General features: G+C 38.2%; 1 protein-coding gene across 1 annotated transcript; it reads left to right on the top strand.

Moving 5' to 3' along the window:
* The first annotated feature begins 1754 nt into the window (after window positions 1-1754).
* LOC113311414 lies at window positions 1755-3304 on the top strand. Its single transcript, XM_026560255.1, has 3 exons — window positions 1755-2163; window positions 2314-2540; window positions 2693-3304. Exons 1-3 carry the CDS (start codon window positions 1755-1757, stop codon window positions 3302-3304), a joined length of 1248 nt encoding a protein of 415 aa, XP_026416040.1.
* The last annotated feature ends 12757 nt before the right edge of the window (window positions 3305-16061 follow it).

Genomic DNA, 16061 nt, shown 5'->3' with positions numbered 1-16061 from the left:
ACAAGTCTTGCAAGAGAGATTGAAAGAGAGAGAAAGTGAATTTAGGCTACAAGAAGTGTTGTTGTAGATTTCCATTTATCTTGTAAGTAATTCGAATATTCAATCAATAAAACAATTGTCCATGATGATTACATAGAGAGATAACTAGATTAAGTGGAGTGTAGTTGTAAGAAAGCTTACAACTACATTTTTGGCGCTAGAAACAGCTCTGGATGATAAATTCTGATATCATATCATAGATTGTAAAAGAAAATAGTGAGATAGAGTGAAAAAGGTAAGGATTGAATCTGTTGTGGAACAAGGAATGGCGACTAGAAGGAGTAACAGACTCGCTGAAAGAAGAAGAATTACAAATCTTGAGCAAGAAGAAGAAAGAGTGGACGAAAATCAAAGTGAAGAAAATCCAATTCGGTTTCAGCGAGGACAAGGACAGAATATTGATTATGATAGAGTGAGTGTCCATTCTACGATGACAAATTCTACGGAAGAAGAACAGAGAAATGGGAACGAATAACCAATTACAGCGAGTGAAGGAAATATGACGATTGCAGAGCTTAGGCAAAAATTAACGAGAAGAGAATCTTAGATTGCAAGAACAAAGGTCAAGAAGTGTTACACGCTCAAGATCAAGATCCAGCAGGAATTCTTCCAGACAGAGCCAATCTAATCAAATAAACGATAGGCGAAAGCAACATATGGAAGTCATTGAAGAAAACTCGCAAGAACAACAAAATTTGGAAGATCACGGGGAAAGAAGATGTATAATTGAATTAACAACTAATCGTTATGAGCATCCACGCGAACTTCTTCGTCGAGCAAATAATAAATCTAAAAGTGAAGAAGAACGTCCAGGGTAAGGACAAATGATATTACATGGTAGGGAAACCCACAGAGGAGAATATGAGCGCGAACGGGAAGTTGCGCGTGCAAGAGATAGACAACGAAGAAGGGAAGAGTTAGAAGAAAGAGAATTACAAAGTAGATTGCGTCACATTGATAGTAGAACAAGGGGACACGAACATCATCGCATAGAAGATACGAATCAAGGTCGAGTGACACCACAAGAAAGAGAAATATCAAGACATCGATATGATCGCACATACAATGAAGAAAGACACGATACAGTACAAATTGAAACAAATATTGAAAGGCGTAGGAGAAGAAGAGAGGAAGATGAACAACAGAAGATACAAGAGGCAATACAGAAAAACAATCATGATAATAGATTGAGACAAGAAAGGCTAAAAAGACCTATGCAAGAAGATTTGGATCAATCATTCAGCAAAGAAATTCTCATGGAGATGGAAGAAATAAGAGAAATGATGACTGCAAAAAGAAATGATGAGAGAAGACAACTAGAAGAAGAAGTGGAGGAAGCAGGAAAATCTCCATTTACAAAAGAAATTCAAAGAGCACCGATACCATCTAAGTGCAGTTTAGCAGCATTTACAAGTATATTTGACGGTAGTGCATGTGCGATCCAACATGTGAAAGCTTATTCTATATGTTTATTGCAGTGGGAAAATTATGACGCAGTAATGTGCAAGTATTTTGCTGCAAGATTAGCGGGTGAAGCTTTGAAGTGGTTTTAAGGACTACCCGTAGAGTCCATTGGTTCATTTCATCATTTACAAAACATCTTTTTGGGGCAGTACATAAGTAATAATCTATCAAGACCGGGGATCGCAACTGCATTTGGACTTCGCAGAAGAACAAATGAAAGCTTACGTCATCTAACGACTCGCTGGAGAACAATGTGTAGTGAAATGGGAAGGCGGGTGGATGAGAGACATCTTATTCTGGCGTTCATTAATTCTCTTTTTGCAACAGATCTATTGTACACCCAAATTTTTAGAGTAAAAGATACAATTATAATGTCGGAATTACGCGAATTTCAAGAAGAATATATAGCCCTCGAGGAAAAGCAAAGAGACATGGAATCTTACCCTGTTGCAATATCAGATTCGAAAGGTGGAAATACAAGCTTACTTCCGAGACTCACAAATGCTGTTGCGAGTACATCGCAGAGATATCAAGGAAAGAGTAATGCAGTAATGGAACAAAAATTAGTGGCTATGGGCAATGCAGATCAAGCAGAGTTTGAAAAAGAATACAAAGATAAACAGCTTCAAAAATATGGAAGTAATGATACAGTTCAGCCAGGTAACTCTACAGGACAACAGACAAATTATAACAAGAAAGCTGGAAGAATAGTGTGGGAACAAGTAAAACTGCCAAAATTAAATACTATAGTGGATAAAGTATGGGAAGATGCTCTCCTAATGGATGATATTCCAGAACCACATAATGCAGGCGAAGAGCCACCACCAAGGAGGATGAGTAAAGAATTTTGTGTCTATCACAGATTCCATGGTCATACAACAAGCAACTGCAGAAATGTGAGGAAGATTATATTGCGAATTATCGAGCAGGGGAAGTTAGACCACTTCCTGCTAAATGAAACAGGAAATTTACCACCACCACCACCTCAAGGAAATAAATACGGAAAGGAAACGGATAGGAACACATTTGTTATTGAGGTGGGAGCAAATGCAAAGAATCTATTATGTAACTCGATCATACATTCATTCAAAAATATAGAAGATTTTCATGATAATATTTTAAGTCGATTATATGCAAGAGATGATGAAGGAAGGGAAATTTTTAACTTGGAAAAATACCATCTTTGAAGGACTGGCAAAAGCAGAAAATTTCGTTCAGCGCAAATGAAGTTCCAGAAGGAAAAGATTCGCATGAGTGCCCGTTAGTGGTAAGATTGGTAATTAACCCGAAACCATTAGAAGAAGATGAAGAAGAAAATGAGAAAAACACCTGGCCAATAAATAGAATTCTTATAGACACTAGAAGTTCAGTGGATATTCTATTTTATCACACATACAAAACAGTGGGTGGCAGAGACGATGAATTGATCCCCTCAACATACAAAATCTATGGTTTTAATGGTTTTGCGAACAAACCAAAAAGGGAGGTGACTATGAGGATCCTTCTACAAAGCTTACCGACAGATATTACATTTTGTGTAGTGGATGTTGAGTCACCATACAATGCTTTAATTGGAAGACCATGGATGCATAGTATACTAGCTGTTGCATCAACTTTTCATCAGTGTATCAAGTTTCATTTACCTAAGGGTGTTGGAATTATAAGAGGGGACACAGTTGAAAGTAAAAGTTGTCAAGAAATTGATATTGATAGATGCGAAGCAAGGGAGTCTAAGCGAAGAAATTGGCAAAAGAATGCAGCATATAGTAAAAGAGCAGAGAGATTAATGGTCGATGTCTGAGGAAGTATAATGAAATTGAGTAACAAGTATGTGAAATATTGAAATCAGTAGGAGGAAAGAAAACAACATTTGATGGAAATTTCATGGTGGAAGGAATTTGGTAGAAGAAATCCATAACGGAAGTAATAAAAATGGATAATAAATGATGCAGGTGAATAACAACAAGAGCAACAAAATAAGTGGAGACAATATAAAGTTGAAAGCAAAAGGATGTTCGGACAATGCCAGTTGAATGATTATAAACATGTGCGGCATATTCGTATGTTATGTCGCACACGTGCGAATTTTGGAAGAGTCAGAAATGAGGAAAACAAATGCATATAACGAATGTGTATGATTTTCTTTGAATAAGATGACTTGATAACAACGTTTATGTACTACAGTTGATTGAAATGAAAAAATTTAAATTCATATGGTAAATCCATAATAAGAAAATACAAAGGGAAATATTTATAATAAGACCTTTATAAAGGCTACAGAAAATGATATTTATTATCATATTGGCTAGGAATCCAAATATGGCGTGCACCTTAGTTCGCTCATATGCAAGAGGCGAAATAGTAAGACCTAACACACGTCATAATTGGAAAGATCTAGAAGGCATGACTCAAGGGAAGGATACACCGACCCCGGAACTTGAGTTGTGGAGATTTGGGGTGAGAATTAAACGATAATGCACATCCGGGAGAGATACCTTAAATTTTCAGTATAAGATACTAATCTTAGATTAAGAGCCTAAGGTGAGAAAGGCTCTCCTAAGGAATGCAGAAACTCGATCAGGGCGCCGAGGTACACGGTTGAGTCAAGAGTGCCCGAGAGGTCTGGAGCGTACCTTGCCACTCTTGACAAGTCCTGACTATGATGCACTCGCTCCGAAGATACCCCACTTAGGGTGCGATCTTGCTACCATAAACCATATAGGTATTGTATGCGAGATTGCGAAATCAACTGGTTGTTGAAAAGTCGGATTGGAAGAGACATAATCTTAACCAGATAGAGGTAAGCTTCCTTGAGGGGCCAACCAGGAGGAAGATAAGGACGGCACCCTCCATTAGGGAGCTGAATTGTGTCAAAAGACGTAAATGTTCCAATACTTTTACTCATGTGACTACTAAGACTTGAGATATTTATGCGAATTAACCCGAAGAGGAAATAATACAAACAGAAAATGGTAAGATGAGATCAATGGGTCAATACACTATGGTGTAACGACTGCTTGCGATTTCATCGCACATAAAAGAGGTAACATAAGACCTTTACATAGGAAGGCACAAATAATACCTCACGAATAATACATAAAGTTAATTCTAAAAGTTTCACATACGCTCACACCAAGAGAATCTCTGGATAAAGGATAGAAATTATCTTGGTATAATAAAAAATACAACAAATAACAAGAGGCAAGAATAAGAATCCTAAAGAAGTGTTATTTGCCACATTTTTGATAATCTTACTTGCATATGAAGAAGTCACAAATACGAAGCGAAGAAAAGAAGAATTTACAAGTATATTACAACAAGAAGGAGTAATCTATTTTCATTTTCCTCATTTCGCTCAGACTCAAAATCGCTGACTTCTTCTTCAGAATCTTCTTCTTCATTAGTAACTTGGATATCAGGGATTGGAACATTTTCAGGGATAGCTGGGAAATGGTACTTCGACAAAGGAATACAGTTCTCGAAACAAACTCTCTTAACAGCAGCCTCACGAGAACGATTAGCATCGTTACTGTTGTTCTGGACTAAATTAAACCAATTCTGCTTCATTTGCTGATGCTTTGAATTACGAGAAAACGATTCTTCTTCTTTAACAGCTAAGCGAGTTTCTAGTTCTGAAATTCGCTTTTGTTGTTCCTTCTCTTTCTCTGCGAAGTATTAACAAAATACAGTAAGGGATATAAAAACAAAAAAAATGATATATAAAAATGAAGATAAAAAAATAACAGATGACATTCATAATTGGAAATAATGTCTGCGACCAGTGTGGAATGCTGGTGGACCCGGAGGAGTGTGAAAATTAAGCGCAATAAAAACGCGGGTCTACAGTAATACCGCAAGTGCACGGTCGTCAGTTGTAGCTCGTGCAAGTACGGGTCGATCCACAGAGACTGGGTGTGTTTGGAGTTCTCTAGCTATTTTGGGTGTCTAAATTTCTATTGGGCTATGAATAATCAATGGGCTTTTGAGTGCTAATGGGTTATGAATACCCTTGGAATCAATTGGGCTTTCAGTGGTTTTGATGGGCTGAACTTGGGTTCAGTTGGTTTCTGATGTGAATTGAACTGGGCTTGAAATGAACTGAGCCTTGGGATCAGTTGGCTAGGTGCTGAAATGATCTAGGCTTGGTAGTATTTTGATGTGAACTGGGCCTTTGGGTCTTTGAGGGACTGAACTTCAAATGTAACAGTGAACCGAGCTTGGATTTTGAATGAGTCCACAGTGAACTGGACTGGGCTTTGAGCCTTAACCTAAACTGTGGCTGGGCCTTGGGCAGCAGGACAGTGGCCGAGGCAAGAGCTGGAGAAACAGCAGACAGCAGGAGTGGAAGCAGACAGCTGCAGTAGCAAAGCTGGTTGAGGTAGCAGCAGCAGCAGCAGTGGAAGGGAAGCAATGCAGCTGTCAGACCAAGATAAGGCTCTAGGACATGACACAGGCCAAGGCAGACTAGCACAAAGGCTAAGTCAAGATAGCTAGCTCTAGGACCAAGCTGAGACAGGGCAAAACAGGGTCAAGGAAGTGCAACAATGCAGTGAGTTAACATGGGAGAAAAAGGCATCAAGCCAAGACAATGACATAAAGAAACCAAGAAGCATAGGGCAAGGCTGCAGTGCTTATGTACAAAGTAAGGTTACAGTGACAATGGCAATGGTGTTGCATATTTACAATGTGGTAATGGCAATGACAGTAGAGAAGTGACAATGCAGCTGGAGTATTTACAAAGGCCAAAAACAATTATGAAACTAAGGTGGCATTTACAATGAATGGTGACATAGTGCTAATGTGATAGTGCAATGAAACTACAAGCAGAGAACATTGGAACCAAGGCCTAAGCCAAGGGCAGGGAGGAGATTACAGCTGTTGCTAAGCTAAGGCTTAGAATCCACCTTGTGTCCTAGCTAAACAATGCAAAAACTTAAGCATCCAACTAGAATGGGAAGAAAATCAGCTTGCTCACTGATTTGCCCCTAGCATTGACTGTCTTTTGACAGAACAATCAATCACAGGCATATCAGAGCACCAACTTCTTCCCATTACTCAAACAAAGCAGGCCTTCCTAGCAATTCATCATTCATTAGTGCACTAAGGGTTCATCTGAGCCTCAACAGTGAACTCAGAACATATTTAACACTACAATGGAACTAAAACATGATCATTTAAACTACTCAATAGTGAATAAAAACTTCAAATGAAGAACCTTGAAAATTAACAGTGAAATCAGCAGAGCACTAGGCATGAACAGAAAATTAAAACTAAAATTAAACAGTGAAATTAAATTAACCCAAACATGAAATTAAAACTAACCTTAACATGAAATTAAACCATAAAAACAGGAATTTAAACATCACACATGAAAATTAAAACAAACCTAAACTGAAACTGGAATTAAATTGAATTAAAATTAAAATATCAAAACTGAAATTTAACCCTAATTGGTTACTTGGTTAATCCAAGAACACCTCTAACAGTGATACCCAACCCTCAATTTATACCCAAACATTAAAATTAGGGTTTCCCCCAAATCCCAAAAATTAGGGTTCCCAAAATAAAATTTACCCAATTCGACGCTGACCCATGCTCTGCAATTGTTCCCTATGCTCCTCTCCATTCTTCTGATGCCCTAAATCGAGGTGTTGCATCAAACCCACATCTAGGTCAGTGAGATGCGTGTGGGTTAGATACAACAGCTAGGCTTAGGGGGATAGGATGCTGTTGTTGTCGGGTGGCGCTACTGGAGATCATGGTGTTGTCGGATGGTTGTGGTGGTGGTGTGGTTCGAGAAGAAGGTGTAACTGGTGGAGGTGATGGAGTTGCAGAGCAGCTCTCTGTTGTTTGGGAAGAAGAGACGAAGAACCCGATGGAGAAGAAGGGTCCGTTTGTTTTGGGGTAATAGGGTTCGGTTGCTAGGGTGTTGAGCGGGTGTAGCGAGTTTTGATGAACATCAAGTCAAGAGCGTTGGATGATCCCATATAGATTGAATCGAACGGCTACGATGGAGAGGTATGTGGCGACCGTTGGATTATGAGATACAACAAAATTGACGACACCAGATGGAGTTAGGTGTTGTAGTGTTAAGCGGAAGTATCGAGGTTTGATGCGCAGGCAAAGAAGCGACCGTAGGATCTAAATGTGATCTAATCCGAAGGCTTGGAATTTAGGTACTATGGTGTTTTGCAGGGACTTCAGATTTTGATGAATCAATGAAGAAGCGACCATTGGATGATGAAATGGATCCGATCTAACGGCTGAGAATGGAGGCGGGTATGGATATAGAAAATGGGTTTGGGTAAGGGTTTTGGGCCTTGGGTATGCCAAGCCCATATCTTCTTTAAGAACAATTCTTCCTTCTTGAGCCCATTTCTACCCTTTTGGTCTTGTGCACAACATTCTTCGCGGCTTCCTTGTGTAATTCCTCCCGGCTTTTCACTACTTTTCTGCTCTTTTCCGCTCTGCTATTCATCCAAACTTTATGTATTACCTAAAAATGCAAAATTAAGTAAGAAAAATATTTATTCTTGAAAACAATGAAAATACAGAATATGGGATAAAATGTAGAATTACTGCACAAAAGATGAGTTAAATGCCAACAAAAAGGGATAAATATATACATTATTTGGCACTCATCAAATACCCCCAAACCTGAATTTTACTTGTCCTCAAGTAAAACAAAACTAAGGAAATCCTACCTATACCACTGTCGCTGGTCTCTCGAATGCATTTAGCGTATGCACTAAGCCTTTTAAACCACTAAGTGTCCCTAGTGGACGAGTTGAAGTCTCGTGAAGGTTTGCTTAGAACGTACCTACAAAGTTCTAGGTCAAAATATAAGCTCAGATTCCATCAAATGTGACATGTGCAAGTCAGTTTAAGCTCACAGCAAAATGGAGATGTCAATCTAGCTATCAAAGGCACAATCCTAGCACTGATAACAAAAAAAGACATGTGATAAGAGTGTAAAGTGTATCTACACATGTGTAAAGAAAGATCTGAAGTTATGACTACTAATCACCAAGAGATAGTTTCTCAGGCTAAGAACCAAGGTCGAAATCTAGCTAGCTGTCCGGACTTTACGATAATTGTGAATGAGTTGGAGGTATTTCACAATTACTCGCGTTGTACATCAATGACATACACCCTCCTTGCTTATTACAATGAAACAACAAAAGATGACTATTTACATGACTCTTATTTACATTGACTATTCTCTTTTATTTTTGGAACAAGAGAGATGGAATTGATAAATACTTGATATATATTTTTTCTGATATTTTTTTTTTTTTTTTTGAATATATACATCGTTTTTTTTTTTTTTTTTTTTTTTTTTTTTTTTTTTTTTTGAAAAGAAACAACTTTTGATACATATACAAAAGGAAACAAAAAAATTACATGACACTTTGCAAGAGGTAGCCCTTTTTGATGCACCCAGTTAAATTCGATGGTTGTTTTTCTTAATGTAACCTCCACCTTCTATCCCAACCAACCAAAGAACAAGCTAGTCAAGTTTCGTTCAGTATTCTAAAGTGATTGGCAATCGTAACTTCCTATCAAACACCTTGAAGATCGAGGCCATACATGTATTGGTAGATCGTGCGCGTGCAAATTTCTTATCACTATGTGAATTGTGCTAGAATCAGGGTGCCTAAATATCTAGACTAAGACTCCTAATAATTACATATTTGCACAAGAGTCAACATTTCAAGGTAAATGAGCTCCATTTTTTTTTATGATTTTTTAATTTTTTAATTTTTTATTTTGATTTTTCATTTTTTTCAAAAAGAAGGAGTTCTTGTTTTCAATTATGGCATATTATCAAAGTATCTACTTTTCACCCCCAAACCTAAACTAAAAATTGTCCTCAATGTTTCAAAATATGAACAAAATTATAATACAACATATGAAGAGGATCATGTTGAGTAGAGAAAAAGGAAAGAGAATACCCGATTTCGGCGAAAGCAATATTAGAACTCTGTTATTCAAGGCAAAAATCCATCATATGTCAGCCGAGATCATATTGGATTAGCACAATATATACAAAAGGAACAAAAGGGTTTTTAAGAAATTTTATCTACTGGATTATATACAAAAAATTCACCATACACCAACAATCTAAAGAGTTGAGGATCAACCCAAAAGACAAAGTGTAGAGGTTTCAACAACTTCACACAAATATAACAGGAAATAAACGCAAGTGAAGCTGTGAAACAAAATGAGCTACCCCCAAACCTGGATTTTTCAACGGATAAAATTTTGGAAACAAAATCTCGCAGTTTTGGGGGTTCATCATGTACAAGGTCTAGCTCAAAGTGAACTATGCTAGGGACGGGCAAACATGCAATTTCCAACTGTGGTTCCTCAAAGATATTATACTTAGATGCAAAATAGTCCAAGAGGACTTGGGAAGCACACATTTACAATCCTAGATTAGGGACTCTCAGAAAAGTCGGTTTGACAATATGGGTACAAACCAAATCTAGGTTGGGTGGAAGGCCATCAAATTGTGACTTAGGTAGAAGAATAGGCATATCATTATCAATCAAATCAAAATCTCCTAACTCATCTACACATGTCACATCATGCTCACAATCATCAATAAAATTGGCAAGATCACAATCAGAATCATCAACAGATTTATTCTCGTGTATCGGCACATCAGGGGAAATATCACAATGTGACCTAGGTAGAGAATCAGACACATCAAATATATTTTCATGCATATTAGCATTAGTGTCTACAGAAGATTCAACTATTCCTATGTCATGCTCATCTTCACAGACTAATTGTACGAATCCCATGTCAATATCAAAATCATATGAATTACAATGAGTATTAGAAAAAACAACATTCATGAATGTCGAGGGCGAGAAGCCATATGTTATTGAACCAACAGGTTCCACAATATTTTCATGTTCTTCTAACATATCACCATAATCATCATAATCATCATCATGGTAGCATGCATATTGGTCCTCATTAACAGTGGTGGTGTCATTAGTCGATTCATGTTCCTCTAAATTAGGTTCGTATTCAACATCATTTACATGAATGGGACTAGACACTTCATTAGGGACAACATACATTTCCTCATGAATTTCCTCCTTTTGTGGGTGAAGCAAAATCTGATCTAAATATGCATGAATTCGTGATGTAGATCTATCATAGTCTTGCTTGCAGAGTCTTAAAGCTTCTGTGGTGGAGTCTAAATTCATGGGAGTACAAAATTCTTCATGTTCAAATTGTGGTGAATGGTACATGTGTGCATGGTCATTAGGGTTTACAAAATATTGATCGCAACCCTCAAAGGATTGATTATGGTCCCAATGACTACCATTCTCACAATTTATGGGCATTTCATACCTTGGATTTTCTCTAGATTGCCTAAAATTATGCAAAATATGACAATTCTCAACAGGGTGGTCTAAATTACCACATGCGGGACATGCATAGATTTCAGGTTGCCTAAGAAAATTAGATGTGACAGATTCCTCATGTGATTGCATTTCTAAAGCTGTGATTCGAGCTTCTATTTGATCCATAAGTGATGATTGTGTGAGTGAGGCTCTAGCAAAATGTTCATTTTCACGTTGTGATGAATGATGCATGTGTTAATAGTTATTAGGGTTCATGTATTGCGGCTCGGGACTTTGAAAATGTCCATAATAATTCCTATGACTATTGACATCATGGTCCGTGGAAGGTTCATAACGTGGCACATGCCCATAAGCAAGTTCTCTAAGAGTTTTATTTCCATTCCCCGAAGCAGGCCAAAATCTAGACATGATTGGCTCAAAAGCTAAGTAACTATGTACAAAGTTCAGAATTTGGTTTTTAAAGGGTTTGGATTTTTGGGAAAAATTTGGTTTTGGTGGGAGACATTTTTTTGGTTTTTTAAAATTTTGGGAGCAAGTTTGGTTTTAATGGGTTAAAGAAGAAAAAATTTTGGGAAGAACTTTTGAAAAAGAAAATTTGGTGGGAGACATTTTTGAAAAATAAAATTTGGTTTAAAAATGGGAGCAAAGTAGAACTTTTGGTTTAAGATGGGATAAAAAAAATTTGGTTGTTAAAATGGGAGCAAGTAAAATTTGGTTTAAAAATGGGAGAAAAGTTTTGGTTTTTGAAATTAGGAGCAAAATTTTGGTTTTTTTTTTTTTTTTTTTTTTTTTTTTTTTTTTTTTTTAAAAGAAAATAAAATTTGGTTTTTGAATGGGAGCAAGCCCACTGTTGGTTTTGTGTTTGCTTTGGCTCAGCTGGTTTGAAAACGTTTGGTGAAACTGAGTCCAAAATCTCGGCCTAGAATTTGGGTACTCGGCCCACTAACGAGTTAACCTAGCGTGATCGGTCACAAGCTCAGCTGGGTTTAAAAACCCAGAATACAAAATACAAGTCCAAATTAAACAAGCTCACAAAAATTAAATACAAGCCCACAAATTAAACAAACAAGCCCACAAATAAATTATTACAAACCCAACAGAAAATAAGAGAAGCCCAAAAATTGGCTTTAATATTACAAGCCCACAATTAAAAATGGAAGCCCACAATTCGGGTTCTCTTAAATGGGTTACCTTTTAAGCACAGCCCAGCTGCTCTAATATTGTTGCAAAAACCCAGTTGGGCTTTGGTTCTTTTCCTTGGTGGCGTCCCAGCAGAGGAAAAACAGGTTCAGAACAGCAGGTCCAACAGCAAATGAAGTGAAGCAGATGCAGATGCAAATGCTATGCAGTGAAATGCAAAAATAGCTAATAAAACAACAAGAAAAACACAGCACCAATCCCCGGCAGCGGCGCCAAAAACTTGGTGGACCCGGAGGAGTGTGAAAATTAAGCGCAATAAAAACGCGGGTCTACAGTAATACCGCAAGTGCACGGTCGTCAGTTGTAGCTCGTGCAAGTACGGGTCGATCCACAGAGACTGGGTGTGTTTGGAGTTCTCTAGCTATTTTGGGTGTCTAAATTGCTATTGGGCTATGAATAATCAATGGGCTTTTGAGTGCTAATGGGTTATGAATACCCTTGGAATCAATTGGGCTTTCAGTGGTTTTGATGGGCTGAACTTGGGTTCAGTTGGTTTCTGATGTGAATTGAACTGGGCTTGAAATGAACTGAGCCTTGGGCTCAGTTGGCTAGGTGCTGAAATGATCTAGGCTTGGTAGTATTTTGATGTGAACTGGGCCTTTGGGTCTTTGAGGGACTGAACTTCAAATGTAGCAGTGAACCGAGCTTGGCTTTTGAATGAGTCCACAGTGAACTGGACTGGGCTTTGAGCCTTAACCTAAACTGTGGTTGGGCCTTGGGCAGCAGGACAGTGGCCAAGGCAAGAGCTGGAGAAACAGCAGACAGCAGGAGTGGAAGCAGACAGCTGCAGTAGCAAAGCTGGTTGAAGTAGCAGCAGCAGCAGCAGTGGAAGGGAAGCAATGCAGCTGTCAGACCAAGATAAGGCTCTAGGCCATGACACAGGCCAAGGCAGACTAGCACAAAGGCTAAGTCAAGATAGCTAGCTCTAGGACCAAGCTGAGACAGGGCAAAACAGGGTCAAGGAAGTGCAACAATGCAGTGAGTTAACATGGGAGAAAAAGGCATCAAGCCAAGACAATGACATAAAGAAACCAAGAAGCATAGGGCAAGGCTGCAGTGCTTATGTACAAAGTAAGGTTACAGTGACAGTGGCAATGGTGTTGCATATTTACAATGTGGTAATGGCAATGACAGTAGAGAAGTGACAATGCAGCTGGAGTATTTACAAAGGCCAAAAACAATTATGAAACTAAGGTGGCATTTACAATGAATGGTGACATAGTGCTAATGTGATAGTGCAATGAAACTACAAGCAGAGAACAATGGAACCAAGGCCTAAGCCAAGGGCAGGGAGGAGATTACAGCTGTTGCTAAGCTAAGGCTTAGAATCCACCTTGTGTCCTAGCTAAACAATGCAAAAACTTAAGCATCCAACTAGAATGGGAAGAAAATCAGCTTGCTCACTGATTTGCCCCTAGCATTGACTGTCTTTTGACAAAACAATCAATCACAGGCATATCAGAGCACCAACTTCTTCCCATTACTCAAACAAAGCAGGCCTTCCTAGCAATTCATCATTCATTAGTGCACTAAGGGTTCATCTGAGCCTCAACAGTGAACTCAGAACATATTTAACACTACAATAGAACTAAAACATGATCATTTAAACTACTCAACAGTGAATAAAAACTTCAAATGAAGAACCTTGAAAATTAACAGTGAAATCAGCAGAACACTAGGCATGAACAGAAAATTAAAACTAAAATTAAACAGTGAAATTAAATTAACCCAAACATGAAATTAAAACTAACCTTAACATGAAATTAAACCATAAAAACAGGAATTTAAACATCACACATGAAAATTAAAACAAACCTAAATTGAAACTGGAATTAAATTGAATTAAAATTAAAATATCAAAACTGAAATTTAACCCTAATTGGTTACTTGGTTAATCCAAGAACACCTCTAACAGTGATACCCAACCCTCAATTTATACCCAAACATTAAAATTAGGGTTTCCCCCAAATCCCAAAAATTAGGGTTCCCAAAATAAAATTTACCCAATTCGACGCTGACCCATGCTCTGCAATTGTTCCCTATGCTCCTCTCCATTATTCTGATGCCCTAAATCGAGGTGTTGCATCAAACCCACATCTAGGTCAGTGAGATGCGTGTGGGTTAGATACAACAGCTAGGCTTAGGGGGATATGATGCTGCTGTTGTCGGGTGGCGCTACTGGAGATCATGGTGTTGTCGGATGGTTGTGGTGGTGGTGTGGTTCGAGAAGAAGGTGTAGCTGGTGGAGGTGATGGAGTTGCAGAGCAGCTCTCTGTTGTTTGGGAAGAAGAGAGGAAGAACCCGATGGAGAAGAAGGGTCCGTTTGTTTTGGGGTAATAGGGTTCGGTTGCTAGGGTGTTGAGCGGGTGTAGCGAGTTTTGATGAACATCAAGTCAAGAGCGTTGGATGATCCCATATAGATTGAATCGAACGGCTACGATGGAGAGGTATGTGGCGACCGTTGGATTATGAGATACAACAAAATTGACGACACCAGATGGAGTTAGGTGTTGTAGTGTTAAGCGGAAGTATCGAGGTTTGATGCGCAGGCAAAGAAGCGACCGTAGGATCTAAATGTGATCTAATCCGAAGGCTTGGAATTTAGGTACTATGGTGTTTTGCAGGGACTTCAGATTTTGATGAATCAATGAAGAAGCGACCATTGGATGATGAAATGGATCCGATCTAACGGCTGAGAATGGAGGCGGGTATGGATATAGAAAATGGGTTTGGGTAAGGGTTTTGGGCCTTGGGTATGCCAAGCCCATATCTTCTTTAAGAACAATTCTTCCTTCTTGAGCCCATTTCTACCCTTTTGGTCTTGTGCACAACATTCTTCGCGGCTTCCTTGTGTAATTCCTCCCGGCTTTTCACTACTTTTCTGCTCTTTTCCGCTCTGCTATTCATCCAAACTTTATTTATTACCTAAAAATGCAAAATTAAGTAAGAATAATATTTATTCTTGAAAACAATAAAAATACAGAATATGGGATAAAATGTAGAATTACTGCACAAAAGATGAGTTAAATGCCAACAAAAAGGGATAAATATATAAATTATTTGGCACTCATCAAATGCTCAGTATGAAGACTAACATTTACACCTAAATTATTTCTAGCATCGTTCAGAACTCTAGCAGCCCAATTGAACTCGGCTTCACTTTCTATAAGGAGTTGAGATCGAACTAAGTTTCTTTCCTCAACAAGAATATCTCTCTCATGACAAGATGAATCACTCTCTATCTTAATCTGAATAAGGGATTCTTGAAATTGTTCTAACGCTTTCGCACCCCTAAGAGAAATTTCATCTTTTTCAGTAATAAGATCGTTCTTCTTTGCCTCCAATATTTGAACTGCTTCTTTCTCCTCATAAAAGCGTTGTTTAAAATTGTTCGCATCGGATAATACATTTTTATGGCGTTCTCTAAGAGTAGCATATTTTAATCTTAATTCTTCCAAGCTAAGGTTTTCAAATCCTCGAGTGGGGAAATTACTTAAAGAGGAATTAAGATGTTCTAAAAGAGTTTCAGCATCGGGAAGATTAGACGCTTCATATGAAAGGTTATACAGGTCTGCGAAGACAATCAAGTAAGAAGTGCGAATGATTGAATGAAGGAAAAAGAGTGAGAAAGTCTGAATTACATACCAATGAGTTCCTTGTTTCTTTCTCGAGTTTGAAGGACCAATTGAGAATTAGTCGAATTCTCACTTTTAAGTTTTGTATTCTCATTTGCAAGGATCACATTCGCATATGAAAGAGTAGACTTCTCATGTTTCAGTCTGGTATTCTCATCTTGTAACTTGTGAAGTGTCCTATCATTGTCTTAAGAAATCGCATAAGATATGCGGGCACCCTGCAAAGATAAAAATATCATAAGTGGGCGTTGCAAATAAGGAAAAAATCAGAGATAAATGTTGTAGAGTATTACTAAGCCATTCATTGCAAATTGAAAATCTGGATTTATCGCAGAGG

This window comes from Papaver somniferum, chromosome 9, assembly GCF_003573695.1.
Source record: "Papaver somniferum cultivar HN1 chromosome 9, ASM357369v1, whole genome shotgun sequence".
Classification (NCBI taxonomy): domain Eukaryota; kingdom Viridiplantae; phylum Streptophyta; class Magnoliopsida; order Ranunculales; family Papaveraceae; genus Papaver; species Papaver somniferum.
This window is presented reverse-complemented; position numbering and strand designations above follow the sequence as displayed.

Coding starts and splice junctions, on each gene's coding strand:
- LOC113311414 (XM_026560255.1), top strand. CDS start 1,755: ATGTGTAGTGAAATGGGAAGGCGGGTGGATGAGAGACATCTTATTCTG. Junction 2,164..2,313: donor TAATGATACAGTTCAGCCAG/GTAACTCTACAG, acceptor CACATAATGCAG/GCGAAGAGCCACCACCAAGG. Junction 2,541..2,692: donor GGAACACATTTGTTATTGAG/GTGGGAGCAAAT, acceptor CCATCTTTGAAG/GACTGGCAAAAGCAGAAAAT.